Here is a 23,545-nt window from a genome sequence, read left to right as displayed (position 1 = left end):
ATGGACAAAGTGCCCACAGTGGAGGCAGTACCCACCTACACCAAACCATGCCCCTCCACACTTGGTAACTGCATATCTTCAAGAGTAGGATTGACGCTGAGAAATTAGACAGCCCCTCCTCCAGACCAGAGCTGTTACATTGCCTGATTTAATTCTTGGACAATTCTAATTGTATAGATACATTCTTCCTTACTTTTCTCCTTATCTCTTCCCTCCTCTTGTCTGGTTACTCTGATTGTTGGTTTGTTTAAACAGACATATTTAATCCATTCTCTTGATACACGTTCTACACCTCCTTCTTTATTCTCCTTTCTCTTTCTCTGGAATAAGCCGTATAGTTTCTCGGTCTGGTCAATTTTTATTTTATTTTATTTTCCCCTGCCCCTGTCATTTCTCTCTTTGTATAGGATAAGGCCTCTTCCATCAGCACTGCATCATCAATGTTGTTTGCTTATAGCTGGTGTTTCTGTTTTTTTTTTTTTAATGTTTGTTTATGTGTGTGTGTTTGTGTTTGCTTTTTTATTTTCTGTTTTTTGTTTGTTTGTTTTCCTATCCAGGGCTACTTCAATGAACAAATCAAAGCACATCTTGTGGAGGGACCAAAACATCACTATGAGTAAGGAGATAAAGTAATCAAAGTCAAAATAACAGAGATCAAGTAACACCCTCCAAAATCACCTCCTGTAGGGCCAGTCCCTGGACAGTGTATGGCCCCTCTTTAATATAGTAGTGCTTGCAGGTGCAAAGCACATAACAAGCTTTTAAAACACATAAGGGACAGAAGACTAGCCAAAATTATTAAAAGGAAGAATTTTCCTAAAGAGAAATTCCAGGAAGAAATGATAGCTAAAGAATTGATCAAAACAGATACAGATAATATATCATTAAAGTCCTCTGTAATTACCACATTCTTATCAATAAGATTGCTTATTTTTGTGATGAATCATTTTATATATTTGGGTTCTCCCAAATTAGGTCCACAAACATTTATAATTGTTAGCTTTTCTTGATGGATAGACCCTGTAATTATGATATAATTCTCTTCTTCATCTCCTGTTACAACCTTTAAAATCTAGTTTGTCTGATACAAATATGGCTACTCAAGCTTTCTTTTGACTTTCAATAGCATGATATATGGTTCTCCTTCCCCTCATTTTCAATCTGAAGGTGTCCTCATGTCTAAAATGGGTCTCTTGTAGACAGCAAATACATGGGTCTTATTTTTTTTATTATTATTCATTCTGTTACCCTATGTATTTTGATTGAAGCATACAGTCCATTTACATTCAGTGCTATTATTGAAAGATATGAGTTTAGAGTCATTGTGTTATCTGTAAGATTGGTTGTGATAAATCCATTTTCATTAGTGATTTTATCTATGGGACCTCTCTCTTTCTTTTTTAGAAGTCTGGCTAGGGGTTTATCAATTTTGTTTATTTTTGCAACAAAAAAAAAAACCAGCTCTTCATCTCATTGATCTGTTCTTTTTGTTTGGATTCTATATTATTTCTGCTGTGATTGTTATTATTACTCTTCTTCTGTTGGCCTTGGGGTTTCTTTATTAATCTGCTTTTAGTTCCTTTAAGGGTGCTGTTAGCTTTTGTATTTGAGATTTTTCTTGTTTCTTGAGATACACCTGGATTGCAATGTACGTTTCTCTTATCACTGCCTTTGCTGCCTCCGAAAGGGTTTGGACTGTTGTGCTTTTGTTTTCATTTGTTTCCATATATTTTTAAAATTTCTTCTTTAATTGCCTGGTTGACCCATTCATTCTTTAGTTGGATGTCCTTTAACCTCTATACATTTGGAGTTTTGTAAAATTTTCTGTGGTGTTTTCAAATTTCATAGCATTGGGATCTGAAAATGTGCATGGTATGATCTCAATTCTTTTATATTTATTGAGGGCTGTTTAGTGACCCAGTATGTGATCTATCTTGGAGAATGCTCCATGTGCACTCAAGAATAATGTGTATTCTTCTGCTTTAAGGTAAAAGTTAATATATATGTCAGGTCTATTTGGTTCAGTGTATCATTCAGGGTCATTGTTTCTTGACTGATTTTCTGTCTAGATGATCTGTCTATTGCTGTAAGTTGAGTTTTAAAGTCCCCTGCAATTACCACATTCTTACCAATAAGATTGCTTATTTTTGTGATTAATTGTTTTATATATTTGAGTTCTCCCAAATTAGGTGCATAAACATTTATAATTGTTAGCTCTTCTTTATGGATATACCCCATAATTATGATATAATACAGCAATGGGCAGATCATCTAGACAGAAAAAGCAATCAAGAAACAATTATATATACATATATATATATGTGTGTGTGTGTGTGCGTGTGTATGTGTAAATATATACATTTAAATGTAATGGAATATTACTCTACCATCAAAAAATGAAAATTTGCCATTTACAATGACATAGATGGAGCTAGAATGTATTATACTAAGTGAACTAAGTTGATCAGATTAAAAAAATACCATATGATTTTACTCATATGCAGACTTTAAGAAACAAAACAAATAAATGTATGGGAAGACAGGGGGAGAAAAGAGGGAAACAAACTACAAGAGGCTGTTAATGATAGAGACCATAATGAGGGTTGATGGAGGGAGGTGAGGAGGGCATGGGCTAGATGAGTTATGGGTACAAAGGAGGACACTTGGGATGAGAACTGGGTGTTGAATGTAAGTGGTAAATCATTGAATTCTATGCCTGAAACCAGTATTTCACCATAAGTTAATTAAAGTTTAAATTTAATAAAAAGGAGAAAAATTGTGAGACCTAAAACTGTCAAACCCCTGGAAGAAAACAGGAGGAATCTTCATAACACTTATCTTGGGAATTATTCCTTGTATATGACAACAAAAGAAAAAAAAAAAAAAGATGAGTAAGATCACATCAAATAAGAGCGTCTGCACCAAAAGAAAATAATCAGCAAAGTACAGGGCAAGCTACAGAATGGCAGAAAATATTCTTTCAATATGTCTGATGAAACAAATTACAAATATATATTTAAAAAAAACACTTCTTCAAAAAAACAAAGAGAAAGAAAGAAAAAGAAAGAAAGAAAGAAAGAAAGAAAGAGAAAAGAAAACATAAAATACTCAAAAATGGGCAAGGGATTTTTTAATTATGTTTTTAATGTTTATTTATTTTTTGAGAGACAGAGTATGAGCAGGGGAGGGGCAAGAGAGAGAGGGAGACACAGGATCCAAAGCAGGCTTCAGTCTCTGAGCTGTCAGCACAGAGCCTGATGTGGGTCTCAAACTCATGAACCAGGAGATCATGACTTGAGCTGAAGTCAGACACTTAACCATTCAGCCACCCACGTGCCCCAAAAGTGGGCAAGGAATTTAATAAACATTTCTCTATGAGGACATAGCAACATTTATATGAAGAGGTATTCAATGTCCTTCCCTGATGCTCATCATAAGGGAAATGCAAATAAAAACCAAGAAATATTACCTCATCCCTGTTATGGTGGCCAGTTTCCAAAATAACAACAACAACAACAACAATGATAACAATAACAACAACAGAAAATAACAAATCTTGGTAAGAATTTGGATAAATTGAAACCACTGTATACTGTTGATTGGAATACAAAATGACACAGCTTCCATGTAAAACACTATGGAAATTTCTCAAAATATTAAAAATAAAACTCCCATATGATTAGCAATCCTACTTCTGTGTATTTATCCAAAGTAACTTGACATCAGGATCTTGTAGAAAAATATGCACTTTCATAATTGTGGAAGGTGGCATTATTCATGGTAGCTAAGAAGTAAAAACAACCTAAATGTATATCAACAGACAAATGGAAAAAGAAAATAATAAGGAAATTCTTTCATATGTGACAATATGTATGAACCTGGAGAACATATGCAAAATGAAATAATTCATTGACAAAAGAACAAATACTGTATAATTCCAATTATATGCAGTATCTAAAATTGTCTAACTCATATAACAGATAGCAGAATTGTGGTTGTCAGTGGCTGGAGGAAGGGAACATGATGGCTCTTCAACAGATATAAAATTTCAATTATACAAGATGAACTAGACCTTTGCTGTACAACAGTATGCCTGAAGTTAACAATTTTGTATTTTGCACTTAGAAATTTGTTGACAGTGTAAATCTTATGTTATGTGTTCTTATTACAATGAAAGAGACCCTTTTATGAGGGTGAAAAGACAGTTATGGTCTTGGAGGAAATATGTGTAAACTACACATCTGACAAAGGACTATAGCAAAATATATAACAGACTTTTTTTTTCTTAAAGAGAGAAAGAAGCTGCTATTAGGGAAGGGGCAGAGGGAGAGGGAGAGAATGAATCTTAAGCAGATTCCATGCCAAATGGGGAGCCCCATGTCAGGCTTTATCTCATGACCATGAAATCATGACCTGAGCTGAAATCAAAAGTCAAACCCTTAACTGACTAAGCTACCCAGGAGACCAATATATAACAGATTTTTAATTCAATAGTAATAATCTAATGAGAAACCAAACAAAAGACATGAACAGGCATTTTACTAAAGAAGATTCATAGATGCAAACAAACACATGAAAAAATGTGCAACACCATTAGCCATTATACAAATGTAAATTAAAACCACAAGATATACTTTACACCTACAAGAAGAACTAAAAGAATTAGTAGTGACAACAAATGATGGAAAGATGGTAGAAAATTCAGATATCTCACACATTTGTTTGAGGAATATAAAATGGCATAGCCATTCTGGAATTATCATCCTTCAATTGCACTTTTGAGTATGTATCTTAGACAATAAAGACTTATGTTTACACAAGAAAACCCATAAGTACTCACAGCAGCTTTAATTCTAATGGCCAAACTAACCTAAATTTTCTTCAACAGGTGAATAGTTAAACTGTGATACATCCATAGCATGGATTACTACTTAGCAATTAAAGTAAATTAGTGACTTATATAATGTACAACTTGAATAGATCTCAAAGGAATAATACTAGATGGGGAAAAAAAGCAAATATCATAGAGTCACACAATATATTACCCAATGCATACAACGTTACTGAAATAACAAAACTACAGAGATGGAAAACAGATTAGTGGGTCAGGGGCTACAGAAGAGGAGAGAATGAGGTAGCTGTTACTATTTAAAAAAAATAGCATGAGGGATTCCTGTTCTGGAATTATTTTGTATCTTGCCTATGTTGGTGGTCACACAAATTTACACATGGGGAAAATTGCATATAATGTACAAACATAGAAATGAATGGATATAAAACTGGTGAAATGTGAATAAAGTCAGTGGATCACATCAATTCCTGACTGTAATTGGGGAAAAGTGTGTGAAGCATAAATGGGATCATTCTGTGTTATTTTTCATAACTGCATGTAAATACATATCTTAAAATTTAATGTTAAAAAACGTAGTTAAGGGCTATACATAGCACTTGTTATTTTTTCAAAGAATGGAAAATAAAAATATGATTTTTGCACAGTATGAAGTCTGTGACTTCATAGTGACATAAATGAATCACTATGAGAAGGAAGGAAAAAAAGAAGAAAGAAAAGGAGAGAAGGAAGGAAAGAACAAAGGAAGGAGGAAGGGAGGGAAGGAGGGAGTGAGGAAGGAAGGAAGGAAGGAAGGAAGGAAGGAAGGAAGAAAGGAAGGAAGGTAAAGGGAAGGAGGGAGTGAGGAAGGAAGGAAGGAAGGAAGGAAGGAAGGAAGGAAGGAAAGGATGGAGGGAGTAAGGAAGAAAGAATGGAAGAAGGAAGGGAGGAAGAAAGAGATGGAGGGAGGAAGGAAGGAAAACCAAGCTCCTGTATAGGATAATTCCAAACAATTAATGTAGATAGTCCACCCCTCAAAAAAGGTGAACATTAGCCTGCCTCCCACCTTGAATGTGAACTGCACTTAGTGCCTTGTTTTCAAAGAGTAGGACATATAACAGGGAAGGGGGGAGTAACTTTACAGTGGAGAAATCTTACAAGTACTTTCAGCCAAGTAACCAAGATTAACATCATCAGTGATAAGTCATGTAGACATCATGTACCCCTAGCATGACATGACAAGAGCACTTTACATCTGCAATCTGCTTTCCCCAAACCTATAATGTTAGTCTAATGAGGAGAAAAACATCAGGCAAAAAATAATTGAGGGATGTGTTAAAAACACCTGTCAGTACTCCTCAAAATGGTCAAGGCTTTAAAAACAAGGACTGAATCACTCTCACAGCCTAGAGGGGCCTAAGGAGACATGCTGACTAAATATAATGTGATCTCCTTAAAAAAAATCTGAAAAAAGATAAGTACATTATGGAAAATGGGTGAAATCTGAATAAAGTATAGATTTTAGTTAATATTAATGTACAAATATTGGTTCTTAGTTTTACTAAAGAACCAATGTTGGTTCCATAGTAATGTATGATGTTAACAATATAGAAAACTGAATGAAGGATGTATGGAAATTCTGTACTATTTGTCAACTGCTCTATAAATCTGGAACTGTTCAAAAAATAAAAAGTTTATTTTAAAATATTATTAACGTTTTAAAAGTATCTAGTTTGATGAATCATTTGATTTTCTTTTGAATCAGGGATCTATTTGGATCCATTTGTAAGAGGAAAATATATTTAAAAAGTAGCGTGATAGGATTGGGTGTCCAAAAGTACTTGATTGAAGCTCAAATGTGGCCGTATTAGCAGTAACAAAGGTGACTGTAGGGTTAGTAAAGAAAGAACAAGTATGTGGAAAGAAATAAATTCTCTCCAAACAATTTCCTCATATTCCTTTTTAAAAATGTTTAATGTTTATTTATTTTTGAGAGACAAAGCATGAGCAGGGGAGGGGCAGAGAGAGAGGGAGACACAGAATCTGAAGCAGGCTCCAGGCTGATCTGTCAGTACAGAGCCTGATGTAGGGCTCAAACTCAGGAGCCACCATGAGATCACGACCTGAGTCAAAGTGAGCAACTTAACTGACTGAGCCACCCAGGTACCCCTATATTCTTTCATTTTAACAAGCTTTAGTGAATTCATTTTTTTCCACTTTTAATTTAAAGCATATAGTATAGCATTCATTGATTTAATGAAATGTAAGAATAAACCTACCAGGAATAGGAAACGAAAGGAAAACTGAGGCAAAATCCTAGGCTTTCCAGAGTTTAAAATCTTGTTATTAACTGTAAGAGCATGTTAAGAGACCAGTAACAATACAATGTAGGTAATAAGCCAAAAGATATATATCATAATTAACTAAGAAAAATATGTTGTTATCCACTGTGGACATAAAAGAAGACTTTCCTAGAGAGGTCAAACTTAAATCTGACCTTGAAGAAAATGGAAAATGTAGCTATGAGATAAGGTAAAGGAGATGATTCTAGAAAGGGGAAATAGTTTTAGAGTGTTAGTTCTGGGAATACAAAGTAAGGAGAAAATAAGAGATGTTAGAAAGGAAAAAAAAATCAATAACTTGTTTAATGGTTGTATGGGATTGATGACTAAAAGACAAAGAATTATAAATTGGACCTCTGGGAAAATAATAGAAGTGATGACAAAAAAAAAAGAATCTAAGCCTGTTCTAATAGATAGTTTTGAAAAACTCTAATTATATCATGGGGAGAAGATTGCTACATTTGAATACCACAGCTCTTAATGAGAAACTGGAAGGGCTGTCATGAAGCTGCAGTGTTTGGTCTGAGAAGACATTCCACACTAAACCCCAGGGCACTGAGGAATTAGGCAGATCCCAGCTCTGCTCACAAAGCAACAGGCTGAGGAGAGACAGCTTTTCAAGTCCTACAGAGTTACTTGTTTTTTTCCTACTAAAATAGTTTATGTTTTCTTCTTTAACAATACATTCAACATTAATTGGCAATAGGAATTTTGAACATTTTATATTTTCTAAGAAATTTTAATGACTGAACAAAAATTACAAGGTAAGCCCCTTGATAGAGGAAGTAACTCAATTTTTCTGGATTGTGAAAATAGGCTTATGCTAACACATATTTATCAATAGTGTTTGTAAGGCTCAACTTGGGAAATGGATAATTTGCTCAGAAATAGGACAGTGTTATTAGACTGTGACCTGGTACTTTATTTATATCATTTCTCAAGTGGACATAATAATGTCGAGCCCCCTTCTATATATTTCAACAAAATAAAATTCTGGAAAGTGCTTTAAAGCCTATAAGGGATCATAAGTCAAAATAAAGCAATAATTTCTGGTAGAAAAATGTTTGTGCTAAAAACATTTACTTGGTCCATGCACAATATCTAGTATTCCATCCCTAAGCTGATGATGTATTTAACTCATTTTCAATGAATGCAACATGAAGGATCTAAAGAGAAAAGGTGGAATGTGGCAAAGACAGTTCCTTGCATCATAAATCTCATGGTTTAAGGGACAAGGCATACGTTAAAATATATAATCACAGACAATGATGAAATTTAGGTTTCAGCCCAGGCTATAATGAATAGAATTTGTAAGAAAATTTTATAATAGAATTTAGCCAAGCTTATGGATACCCAAAAGCTTCAGGAAACAGCACTTGAGCTAGGAATCAGAAACTGTGTAACATAGCACTGAAGTCACAGAACCCTGCTTTGCTTTTCTGAGAAGTTAGACAACTTTGAAACATCTAGCCATTCTGAAAATTCAGTTCCTCGCCATCTGATGACTCTATATCAAGCACAGACAACCCACTGGTTACACCAAGACTCACTCCAAGGCAGGAGAAAGTAAGATGCATGATGGCAAGTTTTGTCATTATTATTATTATTATTATTATTATTACTATTATTATTTTTATCTTAAACTATCTCCATATCTAAAAGCAGGCTAACTCATCAAGTCAATCAAACACCCAGTGACAGAAGGCAGGTCTGATTCGCATGTGATCAGTTGATTTGAAGGCGATCAACATAGAATGCTGTAATAAAGTATGGATATATGAAAACAGATGACTATTTCTGGCAGTACCAACCCACAGAGGCTTTCTCATTCTCACAAGAAGTTTGAGGCTCTTAGTGTGAGCAAAGGGAGAACAGACTTGGATATTTTTGTTGTCATAATTTCTGCATCCAAAAGTCGTTACTATTTTTGGTGAGCAAATCAAAATGAAGTATCTGGAAAGAAGCAGTGAATTGAAATCAAATTGCACAAGTATTAGAAAAGTAATCAATGACCTAATATTTGAACACACTGTTTCTAAGGAGAGGGTACTGGGTGGATGCGGGCAACAGATTCTTTTAGTCCTTTTTGTAATTAACAAAGGAAACTTGGATCTCCCTCTTACAGTTGGCATACATACATACATACATACATACACAGCTTTCAGAAGAGGGGAGTATCCTAACAATTTAGAAATGATATTTTCAAGAATGTCATGAATGAATGTCACAGTTTTCCAAGGAGATAATAGAATAGGATATTGGAGTCTCTTATTTTACTACACGTTACTTAGGTAGGTTTTTAAATCATGATTTAGTAAATTCTATCAAGCTTTTGTAACTAATGCAAAAGGCATATCATTTTTTAAAATTTAATTTGTTCTAATTGGTGAACTAACTTTAGAAATACTCTGATATTAATCTTGCCTTACATTAAATTCAGGTAATTATGTTTTTTTAAATACACAATTAGGGTCAATTTACTCTTTTTAAAAATAATTTGGAAACTTTTTGCAAGAATACAATTTCTCTTTCTTGTACTATCATCGCCAGGTTTTTGTAATAAGGTTATAGGAGTCCCATACAAAGAGATGGGTGTGTTCCCTTTTGTTATAGACTCAGCAAGAGTTGTATAGATATTTAGAGTGTTTTATAGATATCTAGAAAGAGGATTAAATAGAGCTAAGATAATCTAAAAAGGATAAAGTTAGTAAACTTGAAAGAAAGGAGACCTAAAGTTTTTCTCTGCGCCCATCAATGGCATAACAGCTGTAGCTAGAGGTTAAAGACAGTACAAATTCTATAAGAGCAAGAACCCTACAAGCTCATATAGAAACAAAACTTTCTCCCTCATTAATACATAATCTGAATTTACTATAAACCATGTAAATACAATGAGTAGTTTCCCTGGATAGAAAATCAGACCAATTAGATTAAAAACTTAAATAACCATAAATGTGTGTAACACAAAGCACAGGCCTAATGATCAATTTTCTCCGAAATTATAATGTCCCCTAAGTGCCCAGAGCCAAAAGGCTTGACTAAAGTAGAAGTATTTTAAAATTTTGAAAAATCCTTCTATAAATTAAATTAACAGTGATTTTTTTTCATGGGAAAACAAAATCTATAATTTTTCCTCAAAAATATTATTGGGACATGTGGGTGGCTCAGTCAGTTAAGTGTGGGACTTTGGCTCAGGTCATGATCTCACTGTTGGTGAGTTCAAGTCCCACATGTGGCTCTCTGCTGTCAACACAGAGCCTACATTGGATCCTGTGTCCCAGTCTCTGTCTCCATCCTTCCCTGTCTTGTGCTCACTCTCTCTCTCAAAAATATACTATATATATATATATATATATATATATACATATATATGTAATATTTTGTATGTATTTATATAATATATATATTTATATTTTTATATTATATATAAATATAATTTATATTAAGGAAATCACTGAGAAGATGAGAATGGAAATAGCATAATTTTCTAAAGTTATGAAAAACTGGACAATGGGCAGTTGGAAATTGTGACTTATCAACACATCATCATATTTTACAATTGTAAGAAAAAAACAACTACATTTATCCAAAGTTTCTTTTAATATATGAAAATAAGTCTCATAAAATAAAATTAATGGAATGCATTATAATACATACACTCTGGTTTCTAGAAGTACATTAGGGCATGGATAAGTAATGTAGAAAGAAATATTAAAAACTGATTCAAGTGATCATGGATGATTATTTTCATATTTGCCATTGTTATTACAATATTATTCTTAAACTTTAATAAGAAAATGCTTCATTTCTACGATATTAAAAAAAAATCTCTTCCTTTTTTAAATCTCCTCTCTTCCTGTTAGCATTACAGACAGCCTTGAGGAGCAGGAATGAGACAAAACCCACAGATTTCATCCTCCTGGGCTTCTTCCCTGAATTTAAATACATTTCAGCCATGGTCTCCATCATTCTCCTGATCTACATGGCAACCTTCACTGGCAACACTCTTCTGATCCTCCTCATTTGGTTGTACTCCCATCTCCACACCCCCATGTACTTCCTGCTCAGTCAGCTCTCCTTAATGGACTTAACTTTGACCTCTAGCATCATCCCCAAGATGGCCGCCAACTTCTTCTCTGGATGGCGGAGCATATCATTCTTGGCTTGTGGGACTCAAATTTTCTTCTCCCTGACGGTGGCCATTGCGGAATGCATCCTTATAACGCTCATGTGTTTTGATCGTTATGTAGCCATATGCAATCCTCTTCGGTACCCAGCCATTATAAATCCTAGGGTATGCTTACAGATGATTGCTATGTCTTGGGTTGGAGGGGCACTTACTTCCTTGGGCCACACGGCTTTTACCTTGCATTTTAATATCTGCAGCCCCAGAGAAATTCCCCACTTCTTCTGTGAAGTTATGGCTGTGCTTAGGATCGTCTGTGAGGATATCTCAGCCTATGAGAAGGCAGTGGTGATAACAAGCATCCTTGTTCTGCTCCTGCCCTTATCTCTCATCTTGTCTTCTTATGTTCTCATCTTCCTTGCTGTACTCCGAATGAACTCCCCAGAAGGTAGGAACAAGGCTCTGGCCACCTGCTCCTCTCATCTCTGTGTGGTGGGTCTCTATTTTGGTCCAGGTTTGTGCATATACATGAGACCTGGTTCTGCCAAGACTCCAAAGTTAAATCAGGGTCTTTTTCTGTTTGGAACTGTCCTCACCCCTCTCCTAAACCCTCTTGCCTACAGTCTCAGGAATAAGGAAGTTCTAAGTGCACTGAAAAAGTTAATGGGGTGGTGTCAGTCCTCCAGGTAAATGGCAGAAATCCCAATATCAGCTGTAGGCAATATAAAGATGTACCAGCAAAGGGACATTTTGTCTGTTAAATAATAATCCCTTCAAACCCTGGTAAAGTCAACTAATCTTACTGAGTTTATCTGAAGGAAAAAAAAATGTTTATCTTTTCCTCCCTGTATCTAAAAATTTCTGTCCAATTGTTCTAGATGATGTGCTGATAAAGAACAAGGGACTGTATACATCAATTCTCTTCATGATTTACAATTGATGGTAATGTGAATTTTAGTATTTCCAAAGCATCATATTGATTCCATGAAAGAAAGGCCAGTGTCTGCATATCTAGAATGCAAAATAATCACCTAGAATTTAGGTTGTGCTTCAGGATAATTCCCTGGTAAAAATAATTAATGAGTCCCATGATAAATCATCAGGAATCAAATAAAGTTACCAGTATTTCTTTTTTCTCCCTAACATAATTTTAATTCTTCTTAATCCTGGAAAAATACAATCTTCAATCTATGTCAGTGCTTCCAAAGAGTGGTTTTCTGAACTTTTGCATTAGAATCATTTGTTGACTTCACAAAATATGCTAATTTTGCACCCATCTCAGATGAACATCATTAGAATCTGTTAAATTGGGCTTAAGAATCTGACTAGCAAACCTTTTAGTGATTTTCATGTTTACCAAAGTTTGTGAGTCACTGATATAATTATTGACCCCCTTTTCTAGACCAACCTTGCAAAATAATCTTTAAGGTGGCTGGCAAAAATTGATGTTATTTTTTAAGATAGTAGAGAATGAACTTTATGTTTGGAATACTTCAGAATTTAAATATTTGAGCACACAGTGGTTGAGAAAGTAAAGAAGACTCAGATTTGTTATATAAAATATGAATGATTGAAAATATTTATAACACAATGAAATTTTAAGCAGGATGCATCATAGTTTTCTAAAATATTGATATATGTCAAAAATATACTACATAGGTAGAACACTAGGAATTTATTACATGTGTTCCTTTTTAAAATTTAATTAATTAATTAATTAATTAATTTTTATTTATTTTGAGAGAGAGACAGTGCACTCAGGGGAGGGTCACAGAGGGTGGGGGAGAGAGAAAGAACCCCAAATAGGCTCCATGCTGACAGGAGCTGAATGGGGGGCTTAATCCCACAAACCATGAGACCATGGCCTGAGCTGAAATCAGGAGTCAGACACTTAGCTGACTAAGCCACCCAGGCACCCTTGCCTTTTTATTTTAGAAGTGACTGAGTGAAATTACAGGAAAGCAGGTTTTTAGTGAATAGGAAACACTCAGAAGGAGAACTAACAGCCTAATTATTTTTCTCTTAAATATCTCAGAAGCCATCAATTAGACATTGTATTTCAGAGATTGTATTACAAAGGTGAGTTTGGAAAAACTTAAATTATTTGTGTTAAATTTCAACTGTGCCAACAATATTAAAAAAGTCCCCTCCAGGGGCGCCTGGGTGGCGCAGTTGGTTAAGCGTCCGACTTCAGCCAGGTCACGATCTCGCGGTCCGTGAGTTCGAGCCCCGCGTCGGGCTCTGGGCTGATGGCTCAGAGCCTGGAGCCTGTTTCCGATTCTGTGTCTCCCTCTCTCTCTGCCCCTCCCCCGTTCATGCTCTGTCTCTCTCTGTCCCAAAAAAATAAATAAACGTTGAAAAAAAAAAAAAAAGAAAAAAAAAAAAGAAAAAAAAAAAAAAAAGTCCCCTCCAGAATTACTAGAGGAATGGCTGAGAGAATATGGTTCAAGAAAGGACCCTGAGAATTTCACTTGAAACTGACTCAAAATACCACTTCTCTAAAAAATAAAATAAAATAAAAACTATCTCTAACTCATCTCAAATTGGAGGAGTGGGTCATTTAATAGGTACTACAATGGTCTGTCACTACCCAGTTGGTGGTGCCATAATATTCTGGTACTCTAAGGGGAATCCACAGATAAGATTGAATTTAGAAGATGATGCTAGGAAGGAAGGGAGAAATACTTAAATGAGGAAATAGTGCTAGCTGAAGAGTTTCTGCTGAATCATATATGTTCATAAAGCATGTTATTTATGTTTAACAGTTTTTACAAAGAGTTCTATTTTTATATGTAACTCATAAATGAACATTTTAACCATGTGAAGTTCACAGCAAATAGTTTTCCAGATGGATCTCTGGAAGGCACTCATCTTGGACTTTAAACTATGTGGTTCTAACAACTATTGTTGGAGGAGCACCTTTACACAAGAGGATTTAATCCTTTAGGGGAAAATAATTAAATAAAGTAGTTAAGTACATGATTATTCAGAGGAATTATGATTCAATTCTAATTAAATCATGGTTCTTTTGTTTCTTCCCATTCTCATATTCATGATTTTAATTTTCTTCTTCCATTTTAACAGATATCCTATATGTATATATCTGTTGTGGAACAACTCAAACATCTTCTGTAAATAAATAAAATATTTAAAAATCAACCACATTACTAAATATACTATGAAAATAAAATTTTGTAACTGAATAAATTGCTTTAATATGGAAACTGAATCCCATGGGTTTAAGATGTAGGAAGATGAAGGGGCGCCTGGGTGGCGCAGTCGGTTAAGCGTCCGACTTCAGCCAGGTCACGATCTCGCGGTCCGTGAGTTCGAGCCCCGCGTCGGGCTCTGGGCTGATGGCTCAGAGCCTGGAGCCTGTTTCCGATTCTGTGTCTCCCTCTCTCTCTGCCCCTCCCCCGTTCATGCTCTGTCTCTCTCTGTCCCAGAAAATAAATAAACGTTGAAAAAAAAAATTAAAAAAAAAAAAAGATGTAGGAAGATGAAACTTTTATGAAAAGGACACGATGACCACAATCTCAGGTGCACAGAGACTCTGAGATACTACAAATGGAAAATAAACATTAAATTGTAGCAGGGAGGGGGCAGGATGTATTTGAAGACAAACACTTTTCAAATGGTTCTCTGACTTGAGACAATTAAAAATAGCAGTATCAGTCATATCACCACAAGAAATTAGCTGAGGCTTTCTTGACAAATTAGATATGTAGATTGTAATCACCAATTCTACAACTTACCATAAAAAGTCAAAGGGATACAAAATTACATATGAAATATCTCGAAAACTAAAATCACTATAGAACATGAGTGATTGGTCAAAGTCTTGTTTTTTTTTCCAATTGTTTTTGAGCATGCCTCACTAACTCTAAATTTGAAAGAGAAAATTATCAAGGAAGAGAGCAGTTTTGTGGTGACAAATAACTTTTTGTTGACATACGAACAAACATCAGGGTTTCTTCATAAAATTTCAGGTCAATATGACATCAGAGACTATGGTCATTTTGTTTGAGAAATATTTTTTTTTAATTTTTTTAACGTTTATTTATTTTTGAGACAGAGAGAGACAGAGCATGAATGGGGGAGGGTCAGAGAGAGGGAGACACAGAATGTGAAACAGGCTCCAGGCTCCGAGCCATCAGCCCAGAGCCCGACGCGGGGCTCGAACTCACGGACCACGAGATCGTGACCTGAGCTGAAGTCGGCCACTTAACCGACTGAGCCACCCAGGCGCCCTGAGAAATATTTTTTGAGAACCTACTATATGGCAGGAGTTATTTTAGGCACTGGAGCTAAAGCAGTGGAAACAAGAAAAGCACTACTCTTATGGAACTTAATTCTAGTTGTGGAATATGAGAAATAATAAATACTCAATATGTAACATGCTGATAAGTGACATGAAGAAAAGAGAAACAGGGAGGAAAGATAGAGATGGGATGCCTTCATATACAGTATGACCTGGTAAAGCATCTTTGATTAGAGGTCATTTGAACAGAGACTGTAATGAGTAAAGGAGGGACAGTACATTTAGGAAAATATTGTTCAAACAAAAGAACAATTTAAAAACGACTTTGGGTGTAGAAGTGGGCATAGCATGTTCAAGGGACACTGATGAGGCGACACCAGACTCATTGAAAAAGTGATAGGAGACACAGTAAGACAGCATCAGGAGCACATTATCTATGGCCAATTGGAAAAGTATTGCAATATTTAAAGTGAGAGATAGTAGAAGTTTGAACAGAGGTGGAAGAATATCAGTAAGAAGATGTAATCCAATTCTGACCATACCTCAAAGGTATGCATACTGAAAGAATGCAGTTTTAAATCTCTGGACCCAAAAGGGAGACATATTACTTCAGCCTCACAGGTTATTGACAAATCTCCTTTGGTGGCCTTGGGACAGGAAGCACCCATATGCTATGGGTCACTGTCATGGGGTCTGTGCTAGGTAGTCCATATTTGACCCTGCCCTCTCTTGACCAGTATGGACCCCTACTCAGGCTTTATCACCCCAATTCTCTTGTATTCTGACATCCTGTTAAATTTGATCTACGAGAGGCACTGGCAGATCAGAGGGAAGAGTTTAGAGTGTTGGTGGCCCTACCTTCACCAGGCTGGGTTTGAGGAGTTGATTGCATTCCTTCACAAAAGGCCATAACCCATTTGGGCAGCTTTGTTGGTTCCCTTTACACCACTCCCTGCCCTTAAAATAAAGAAGTAGTGTTACCACTAGTAGCAGCTGCCTGCTTTACTCTTTCTGCTGTTTCCCACACACTGTCCTATTTCTGAACACTATATTTTTTTAAATATAATTTGTCAGATTGGTTTCCATAAAACACCCAATTCTCATCCCAACAAGTTACCTCCCGCATGCCCATCACCCACTTTCCCTTCTCCCACACCCCCCATCAACCCTCAGTTTGTTCTCAGTCCTTAAGAGTCTCTTATCATTTGCCTCCCTCCCTCTCTGTAATTTTTCCCCTTATCCTCCCCCATAGTCTTCTTTTAAGTTTCTCAAGATCCACGTATGAGTGAAAAGATATGATATCTGTCTTTCTTTCCTGAATTATTTCACTTAGCATAATACCCTCCAGTTCCATCCACGTTGCTGCAAGTGGCAAGATTTTATTCTTTCTCATTGACAAGTAGTATTCAATTATATATTTAAGCCACATATTCTTTATCTATTCATCAGCTGATGGACATTTAGACTCTTTCCATAATTTGGCTATTGTTGAAAGTGCTGCTATAAACGTTGTGGTATATGTGCCCCTATGCATCAGTATTCTTGTATCTTTTGGGTAGATTCCTAGCAGTGCTATTGCTGGGTCATAGGGTAGACCTCTTTTTAATTTTTTGAGGAACCTCCAAACTGCTATCCAGAATGGATTCAGCAGTTTTCATTCCCACCAACAGTGCAAGAGGGTTCCCGTTTCTCCACATCCTCTCCAGCATCTATAGTCTCCTGATTAGTTCATTTTAGCCACTCTGACCGGTGTGAGGTGATATCTGAGTGTGGTTTTGATTTGTATTTCCCTACTGATGAGTGATGTTGAGAATCTTTTCATGTGCCTGTTGGCCATCTGGATGTCTTCTTTGGAAAAGTGTCTATTCATGTCTTCTTCCCATTTCTTCACTGGATTATCTGTTTTTCAGGTGGGAGTTTGGTGAGTTCTTCATAGATTTTGGACACTAGCCCTTTACCTGATATGTCTTTTTCAAATATCTTTTCCCATTCCGTAGGTGGTCTTTTAGTTCTGTTTATTGCTTCATTTGCAGTGAAGAAGATTTTTATCTTCATGAGGCCCCAATTGTTCATTTTTGCTTTTGATTTCCTTGCCTTTGGAGATGTGTGAATTAAGAAATTGCTGAGGCTGAGGTCAAAGAAGTTTTTCCTGCTTTTCCCTCTAGGGTTTTGATGGTTTCCTGTCTCACATTCAGGTCCTTCATCCATTTTGAGTTTCTTTTTGTAAATGGTGTAAGAAAAGTGGTCTAGTTTCATTCTTCTGCATGTTGCTGTCCAGTTCTCCCAGGACCCAATTTTTAAAGAGACTGTATTTTTTTTTCCATTGGATACGTTTTCTTGCTTTGTGAAAGATTAGTTGGCCATACTTTTGTGGGTCCAATTCTGGAGTCTCTATTCTATTACATTCTGGAGTCTCTATGCTATTCCATTGGTCTAAGTGTCTGTTTTTGTGCCAATACCATGCTGTCTTGATGATTACAGCTTTGTAATAGAGGCTAAAGTCTGGGGTTGTGATGCCTCCTGCTTTGGTCTTCTTCTTCAATATTACTTTGGCTCTTTGGGGGTCTTTTGTGGTTCCATATAAATTTTAGGCTTGTTTTTTCTACTTTGAGAAGAATGCTGGTGCAAGGTTGATTGGGATTGCATTGAATGTGTAGGTAGCTTTGGGTAGTATTGACTTTTTAATGATATTTATTTTTCCTATCCATGAGCATGGGATGTTTTCCATTTCTTTATATCTTCTTAAATTTCCTACATAAGCTTTCTATAGTTTTCAGCAGACAGATCTTTGATATCTTTGGTTAGGTTTATTCCTAGGTATTTTATGGTTCTTGGTGCCATTGTGAATGGGATCAGTTTCTTTGTTTGTCTCTCTGTTGCTTCATTATTAGTGTATAAGAATGCGACTGATTTTCGTATATTAATTTTGTATCCTGCAACTTTGCTGAATTCATGTATAAGTTCTAGCAGACTTTTGGTGAAGTCTATTGGGTTTTCCATGTATAATATCCTGTAATCTGCAAAAAGTGAAAGCTTGACTCATCAGTGCCAATTTTGATGCCCTTGATTTCCTCTTGTCTGATTGCTGATGCTAGAACATACAAAACTATGTTATACAACAGTGGTAAGAGTGGACATCCCTGTTGTGTTCCTGATATCAGGGGGAAAGCTCTCAGTTTTTCCCTATTTAGGATGATATTAGCTGTGGGTTTTTCATAAATGGCTTCCATGATGTTTAGGTATGTTCCTTCTATCCAGACTTTCTTGAGGGTTTTCATCAAGAAAGGATACTGTATTTTGTCAAATGCTTTTTCTCCATCTATCAGAGGACCATATGGTTCTTATCTTTATTTGTATTAATGGTATGTATCACATTGCTTGATTTGCGAACATTGAACCTGCCCTGCCTCCCAAGAATGAATCCCACTTGATCATGGTGAAGAGTTCTTTTCATATGCTGGTGAATTTGATTCCATAGTATCTTGAGAATTTCTGCATACATATTCATCAGGGATAATTGCTTGTAGTTCTCTTTTTTTCGCTGGGTCTCTGTCTGGTTTGGGAATCAAAGTAATGCTGGCTTCAGAGAATGATCAGGAAGTTTTCCTTCCATTTCAATTTTTGCAATAGCTTGAAAAGTATAGGTATTAAGTTGGCTTTAAATGTCTGGTAGAATTCCCCAGTGAAGCCATCTGGTCCAGGACTCATGTTTTGGGAAGTTTTTGATGACTGATTCAATTTCTTCACTAGTTATGGGTCTATTCAAATTTTTTATTTCTTCCCATTTGAGTTTTGGTAGTGTATGGGTTTTTAGGAATTTGTCCCTTTCTTCCAAGTTGTCCAGTTTGTTGGTATATAATTTTTCACAGTATTCCTTGATAATTGTTTGTATTTCTGAGGGATTGGTTGTAATAAATCCATTTTCATTCATAATTTTATCAACTTGGGTCCTCTCTCTTATCTTTTTGAGAAACCTGGCTAGAGATTTATCAATTTTGTTTAGTTTTTCAAGAAAAAAAAAACCCTCTTGTTTCATTGATCTGTTCTACTGTTTTTGTGGATTCTGTATTGTTTATTTCTGCTCTGATCTTTATTGTTTCTATTCTTCTGCTGGGTTTGGGGTGTCTTTGCTATTCTGCTTTTAGTTATCTAGGTGTGCTGTTAGATTTTGTATTTGAGATTTTTCTTGTAACTTGAGATAGGTCTGGATTGCAATTTATTTTCCTCTTAGGACAGCCTTTGCTGTATCCCAAAGTGTTTGGGCTGTTGTTTTTCTCATTTTCATTTGTTTCAGTATATATTTTAATTTCTTCTCTGTTTCCCTGATTGAACCATTCGTTCTTTAATAGGATATACTTTAACCTCCATGCTTTTGGAGGTTTTCCTGACTTTTACCTGTGGTTGATTTCAAGTTTCATTAGCATTGTGATCTGAAAGTGCGCATGGTATGATCTCAATTCTTTTATATTATTGAGTGTTCTTCTGTGACCCAGTATGTGATCTATCTTGGAGAATGTTCCATGTGTACTCGAGAAGAATGTATATTCTGCTGCTTTGGGATTTGGGGTTAAAATATATCTGTCAAGTCCATCTGGTCCAATGTATCATTCAGGGCCATTGCTTCTTTACTGATTTTGTGTCTAGATGATCTGTCTATTGTTGTAAGTGAAATACTAAAGTCTCCAGCAAACACCACACTCTTACCAATAAGATTGCTTATGTTTGTGATTATTATTATTATTATTATTATTTTTAATTTGGGTTCTCCTGAATCTGGTGCATAGACATTTAAAATTGTTAGCTCTTCCTGATGGACAGATGCCGTAATTATTATTGAATACCCTTCTTCACCTCTTGTTACAGCCTTTAATTTAAAGTCTAGTTTGTCTCATATAAGTATGGCAACTCCAGCTTTCTTTTGACTTCCAGTAGCATGATAGATAGTTCTCCATTCCCTCACTTACAACCTGAAGGTGTCCTCATGTCTGAAATAGGTCTCTAACATACAACAAACAGATGGGTCTTTTTTTTTCCATTCTGATACCCTATGTCTTTTTATTGGAGCATTTAATCAATTTAAATTCAGCATTATTATTGAAATATATGGGTTTAGAGTCATTTTGTTATCTGTAGGTTTCATGCTTGTAGTTATGTCTCTGGTACTTTGTGGTCCTTGCCACATTTCACTCACAGACTCCCCCTTAGGATCTCCTGGAGGGCTGGTTTAGTGGTAGTGAATTCCTTCAGTTTTTGGTTTTTATGGGAAAATTTTATCTCTCATTATATTCTGAATGACCACCTGTGGATAAAGGATTTTTGGCTGCATATTTTTCCTGTTCATCATATTGAAGATTCCCTGCCATTCCTTTCATCCTACCAAGTTTCATTAAATAGGTCTGCTACTACTCTCATGCTTCTACCTTTGTATGTTAAGGCCCGTTTATCCCTAGCTGCTTTCAGAATTCTCTCTTTATCCTTGTATTTTTCCAGTTTCACTATAATATGTCATGCAGACAATCAATTCAAGTTATGTCTAAAGGAAGTTCTCTGTGTGTCTTGGATTTCAATGTCTGTTTCATTCCCCAGATCGGGGAATTTCTCAGCTATGATCTGTTCAAGTACACTTTTGGCCCCTTTCTCTTCTTCTTCTGGTATTCTTATGATATGGATATTGTTCCCTTTGATTACATCACTTAGTTCTCTAATTCTCCCCTCTTGATCCTGGTTTTGTTCTCTCTCTTTTTCTCAACTTCTTCTTTTTCCATAATTTTATCTTCTGATTCACCTAATCTCCCCTCTGCCTTTTCAATCCACGCTGTGGCCACCTCCATTGTATTTTACACCTCATTTGCAACATTTTTTTTCATCATGACTATTTTTTAGTTCCTCAATCTCTGCAGTAATAGATTCTCTGCTGCTTTTCTATTTCATTTTCAAGCCCAGTGATTAATCTTATGACTCTTATTCTAAATTCTTGTTCAGTTATATTGCTTATATCTTTTTTGATCAATTCTTTAGCTGTAACTTCTTCCTGGAATTTCTTTTGAGGGGAATGCTTCTGTTTTGTCATTTTGGCTAGTTTTCTATCCCTTATGAGTTTTAAAAACTTGTTATGTTCTCTGCACCTGTGTGCACTGCTATATTAATGCGAGTCATACACTGTCCAGGGCCTGGCCCTCCTGGAGGTGTTTTTTGGAGAGTGTTACTGGCTCTCTGTTGTTGTGATTTTGGTTATTTTGTTTCTCTACTTGTAATGATGTTTTGGACCCTCCCGAGGTGTGCTTTGATTTTTCCCTTAAGTAGCCCTGGAAAGGAAAACAAACAGACAAACAAACAGGAAAGAAAGACATGCAAGCACACAGACAAATAACACACACACACACACACACACACACACACACACGCACAAACAAAAACAATCCAAAAGCACAAAACCAGAAACACCATCTACAAGTAAAGAACAGGGTGGAGGCAGTGCTGATGGAAGAGCACATACAAAGAGAGAAATGATGGTCGGGGACAAAGAGAAAATAAACATTGACCAGGTAGAGAGACTAAATGGCTTAATCCAGAGAGAGAGAAAGGAAAATAAAGGAGGTAGAAAAAAAATAAAAATAAAGTAAAATAACACGAAGAAATAGATACCCACACGGAGAAACTATATGGCTTGATTATTCCAGAGAGAGAGAGAAATGAAAGTACAGAAGGAGTAGAACATGTACCAAGAGAATGGGTTAAATATGTCTGCTTAAACAAACCAACAACCAGAATAAATCAGCCTAGAGGAGGGAAGAGTAAGGAAGGGAGAATATGTCTAAATAACAAGAACTGTCCTAGAATTAATCTAGGTTATGCAGCAGCACTGGTCTGGATGATGGATCCTTCTGTTTCCACAGCATCTATCCTGCTCCAGCAGATATGCAATTACCCAGAGTGGAGGGGCGTGGAATGGTGAAGACTGGTCCTACATCCACTATGAGCCCCCGGGGACCCATCACTGAGGACCCCCCTTGGTGGTATGGGGGGGAGGCAGGAAATTGGCCATCCCCTAGTCTCTTCTCCATGGTCCTGGTGCATTCTGCTCAAGATGTCCTCACTGTGCCCAGGGCACAGACAGGTGGTACTTCTCACTCCATTGACTCCCCTGATCCTCCACTTGGCTAGGATTCAACATCCCTCCATGTGCTCTGGCACTGGGGAACACCTCTCTGTGCAGCCTGATATGTGCTCCCTGCTGGTTTTGTCTGTGCCATAGCACTTCAGGGAGGACGGCCTTTTCCTGCTTCAGACTGTGCTGCTGACCTCACCACCTAGAGGAGACTGGGGGTGGCAGGGGCAGACAGGCTTTGTCCTGTCCCACAGCATTCCAGGGAGGGGACTGCTTTGTCCTACTGTGGACTGTGTCCCTGACCTACCACTGAACCCAGGGCTGGCTCCTCTCCTCCCCAGGTGCAAGAATGGGGCAGCTGGTACCAATCAGAAGAAAGCCCCAGTTAGAGATGGGATCCCTCTCAGTCCCAGTTCAAGATTTATCTCTTGTCCAGATACAGTCTTACATTTCCCTGGCTGCTCTTCCTCTTCCCTTTGTCTCTCTGCAAAAGGGGATCTCTCCCCTCCATGCCTACATGGCCTGTTTTATCTCCCTCATTTCATAATCACCCACCTATAGCCATCAAGGATGTAGCAGTTTCTCCCTTTTTGACTCAGTCTCTTTTACTCCCAGACTCTTGGGGTTCAAAGTCCTTTGGCTTTAGCACTTCTTTGTTTGAGAGACACGGGAAGTAGAGAACCTACTACTTCTCTACCATGTTGGCCTCTTTCACAACATTATATTTTTATTCTTGCTCTCTTTCTTGTGGTTTCATGGCTTTCTATAGTGTTATACTTGGATTGTTTTTTTTTTCTTTGTGTGTCTATTATAGGGTGGGTTTGTTTTTTTGGTGGTTGCATTTGGGTTCATATAAAAATTTTTATGTGTATAGCAGTCT

The 23,545-nt window shown here is 36.5% G+C and overlaps 1 protein-coding gene across 1 annotated transcript; it reads left to right on the top strand.

The window, feature by feature from the left end:
* LOC124508908 (olfactory receptor 2M5-like) lies at positions 1 to 22,721 on the top strand. The gene is made up of 3 exons (XM_047075611.1): positions 1 to 64; positions 11,034 to 11,982; positions 22,454 to 22,721. The coding sequence occupies exons 1-3, from the start codon at positions 1 to 3 to the stop codon at positions 22,719 to 22,721; spliced, it is 1,281 nt and encodes a 426-aa protein (XP_046931567.1).
* Positions 22,722 to 23,545: the final 824 nt, after the last annotated feature.

This window comes from Lynx rufus, unplaced genomic scaffold (genome assembly GCF_022079265.1).
Source record: "Lynx rufus isolate CCGP_SWC_20201006 ecotype Redwood Valley unplaced genomic scaffold, mLynRuf1.p SCAF_1, whole genome shotgun sequence".
Classification (NCBI taxonomy): Eukaryota; Metazoa; Chordata; class Mammalia; order Carnivora; family Felidae; genus Lynx; species Lynx rufus.
Note: the sequence above shows the minus strand (reverse complement) of the source record. Positions and strands in the feature narration are given on the sequence as shown.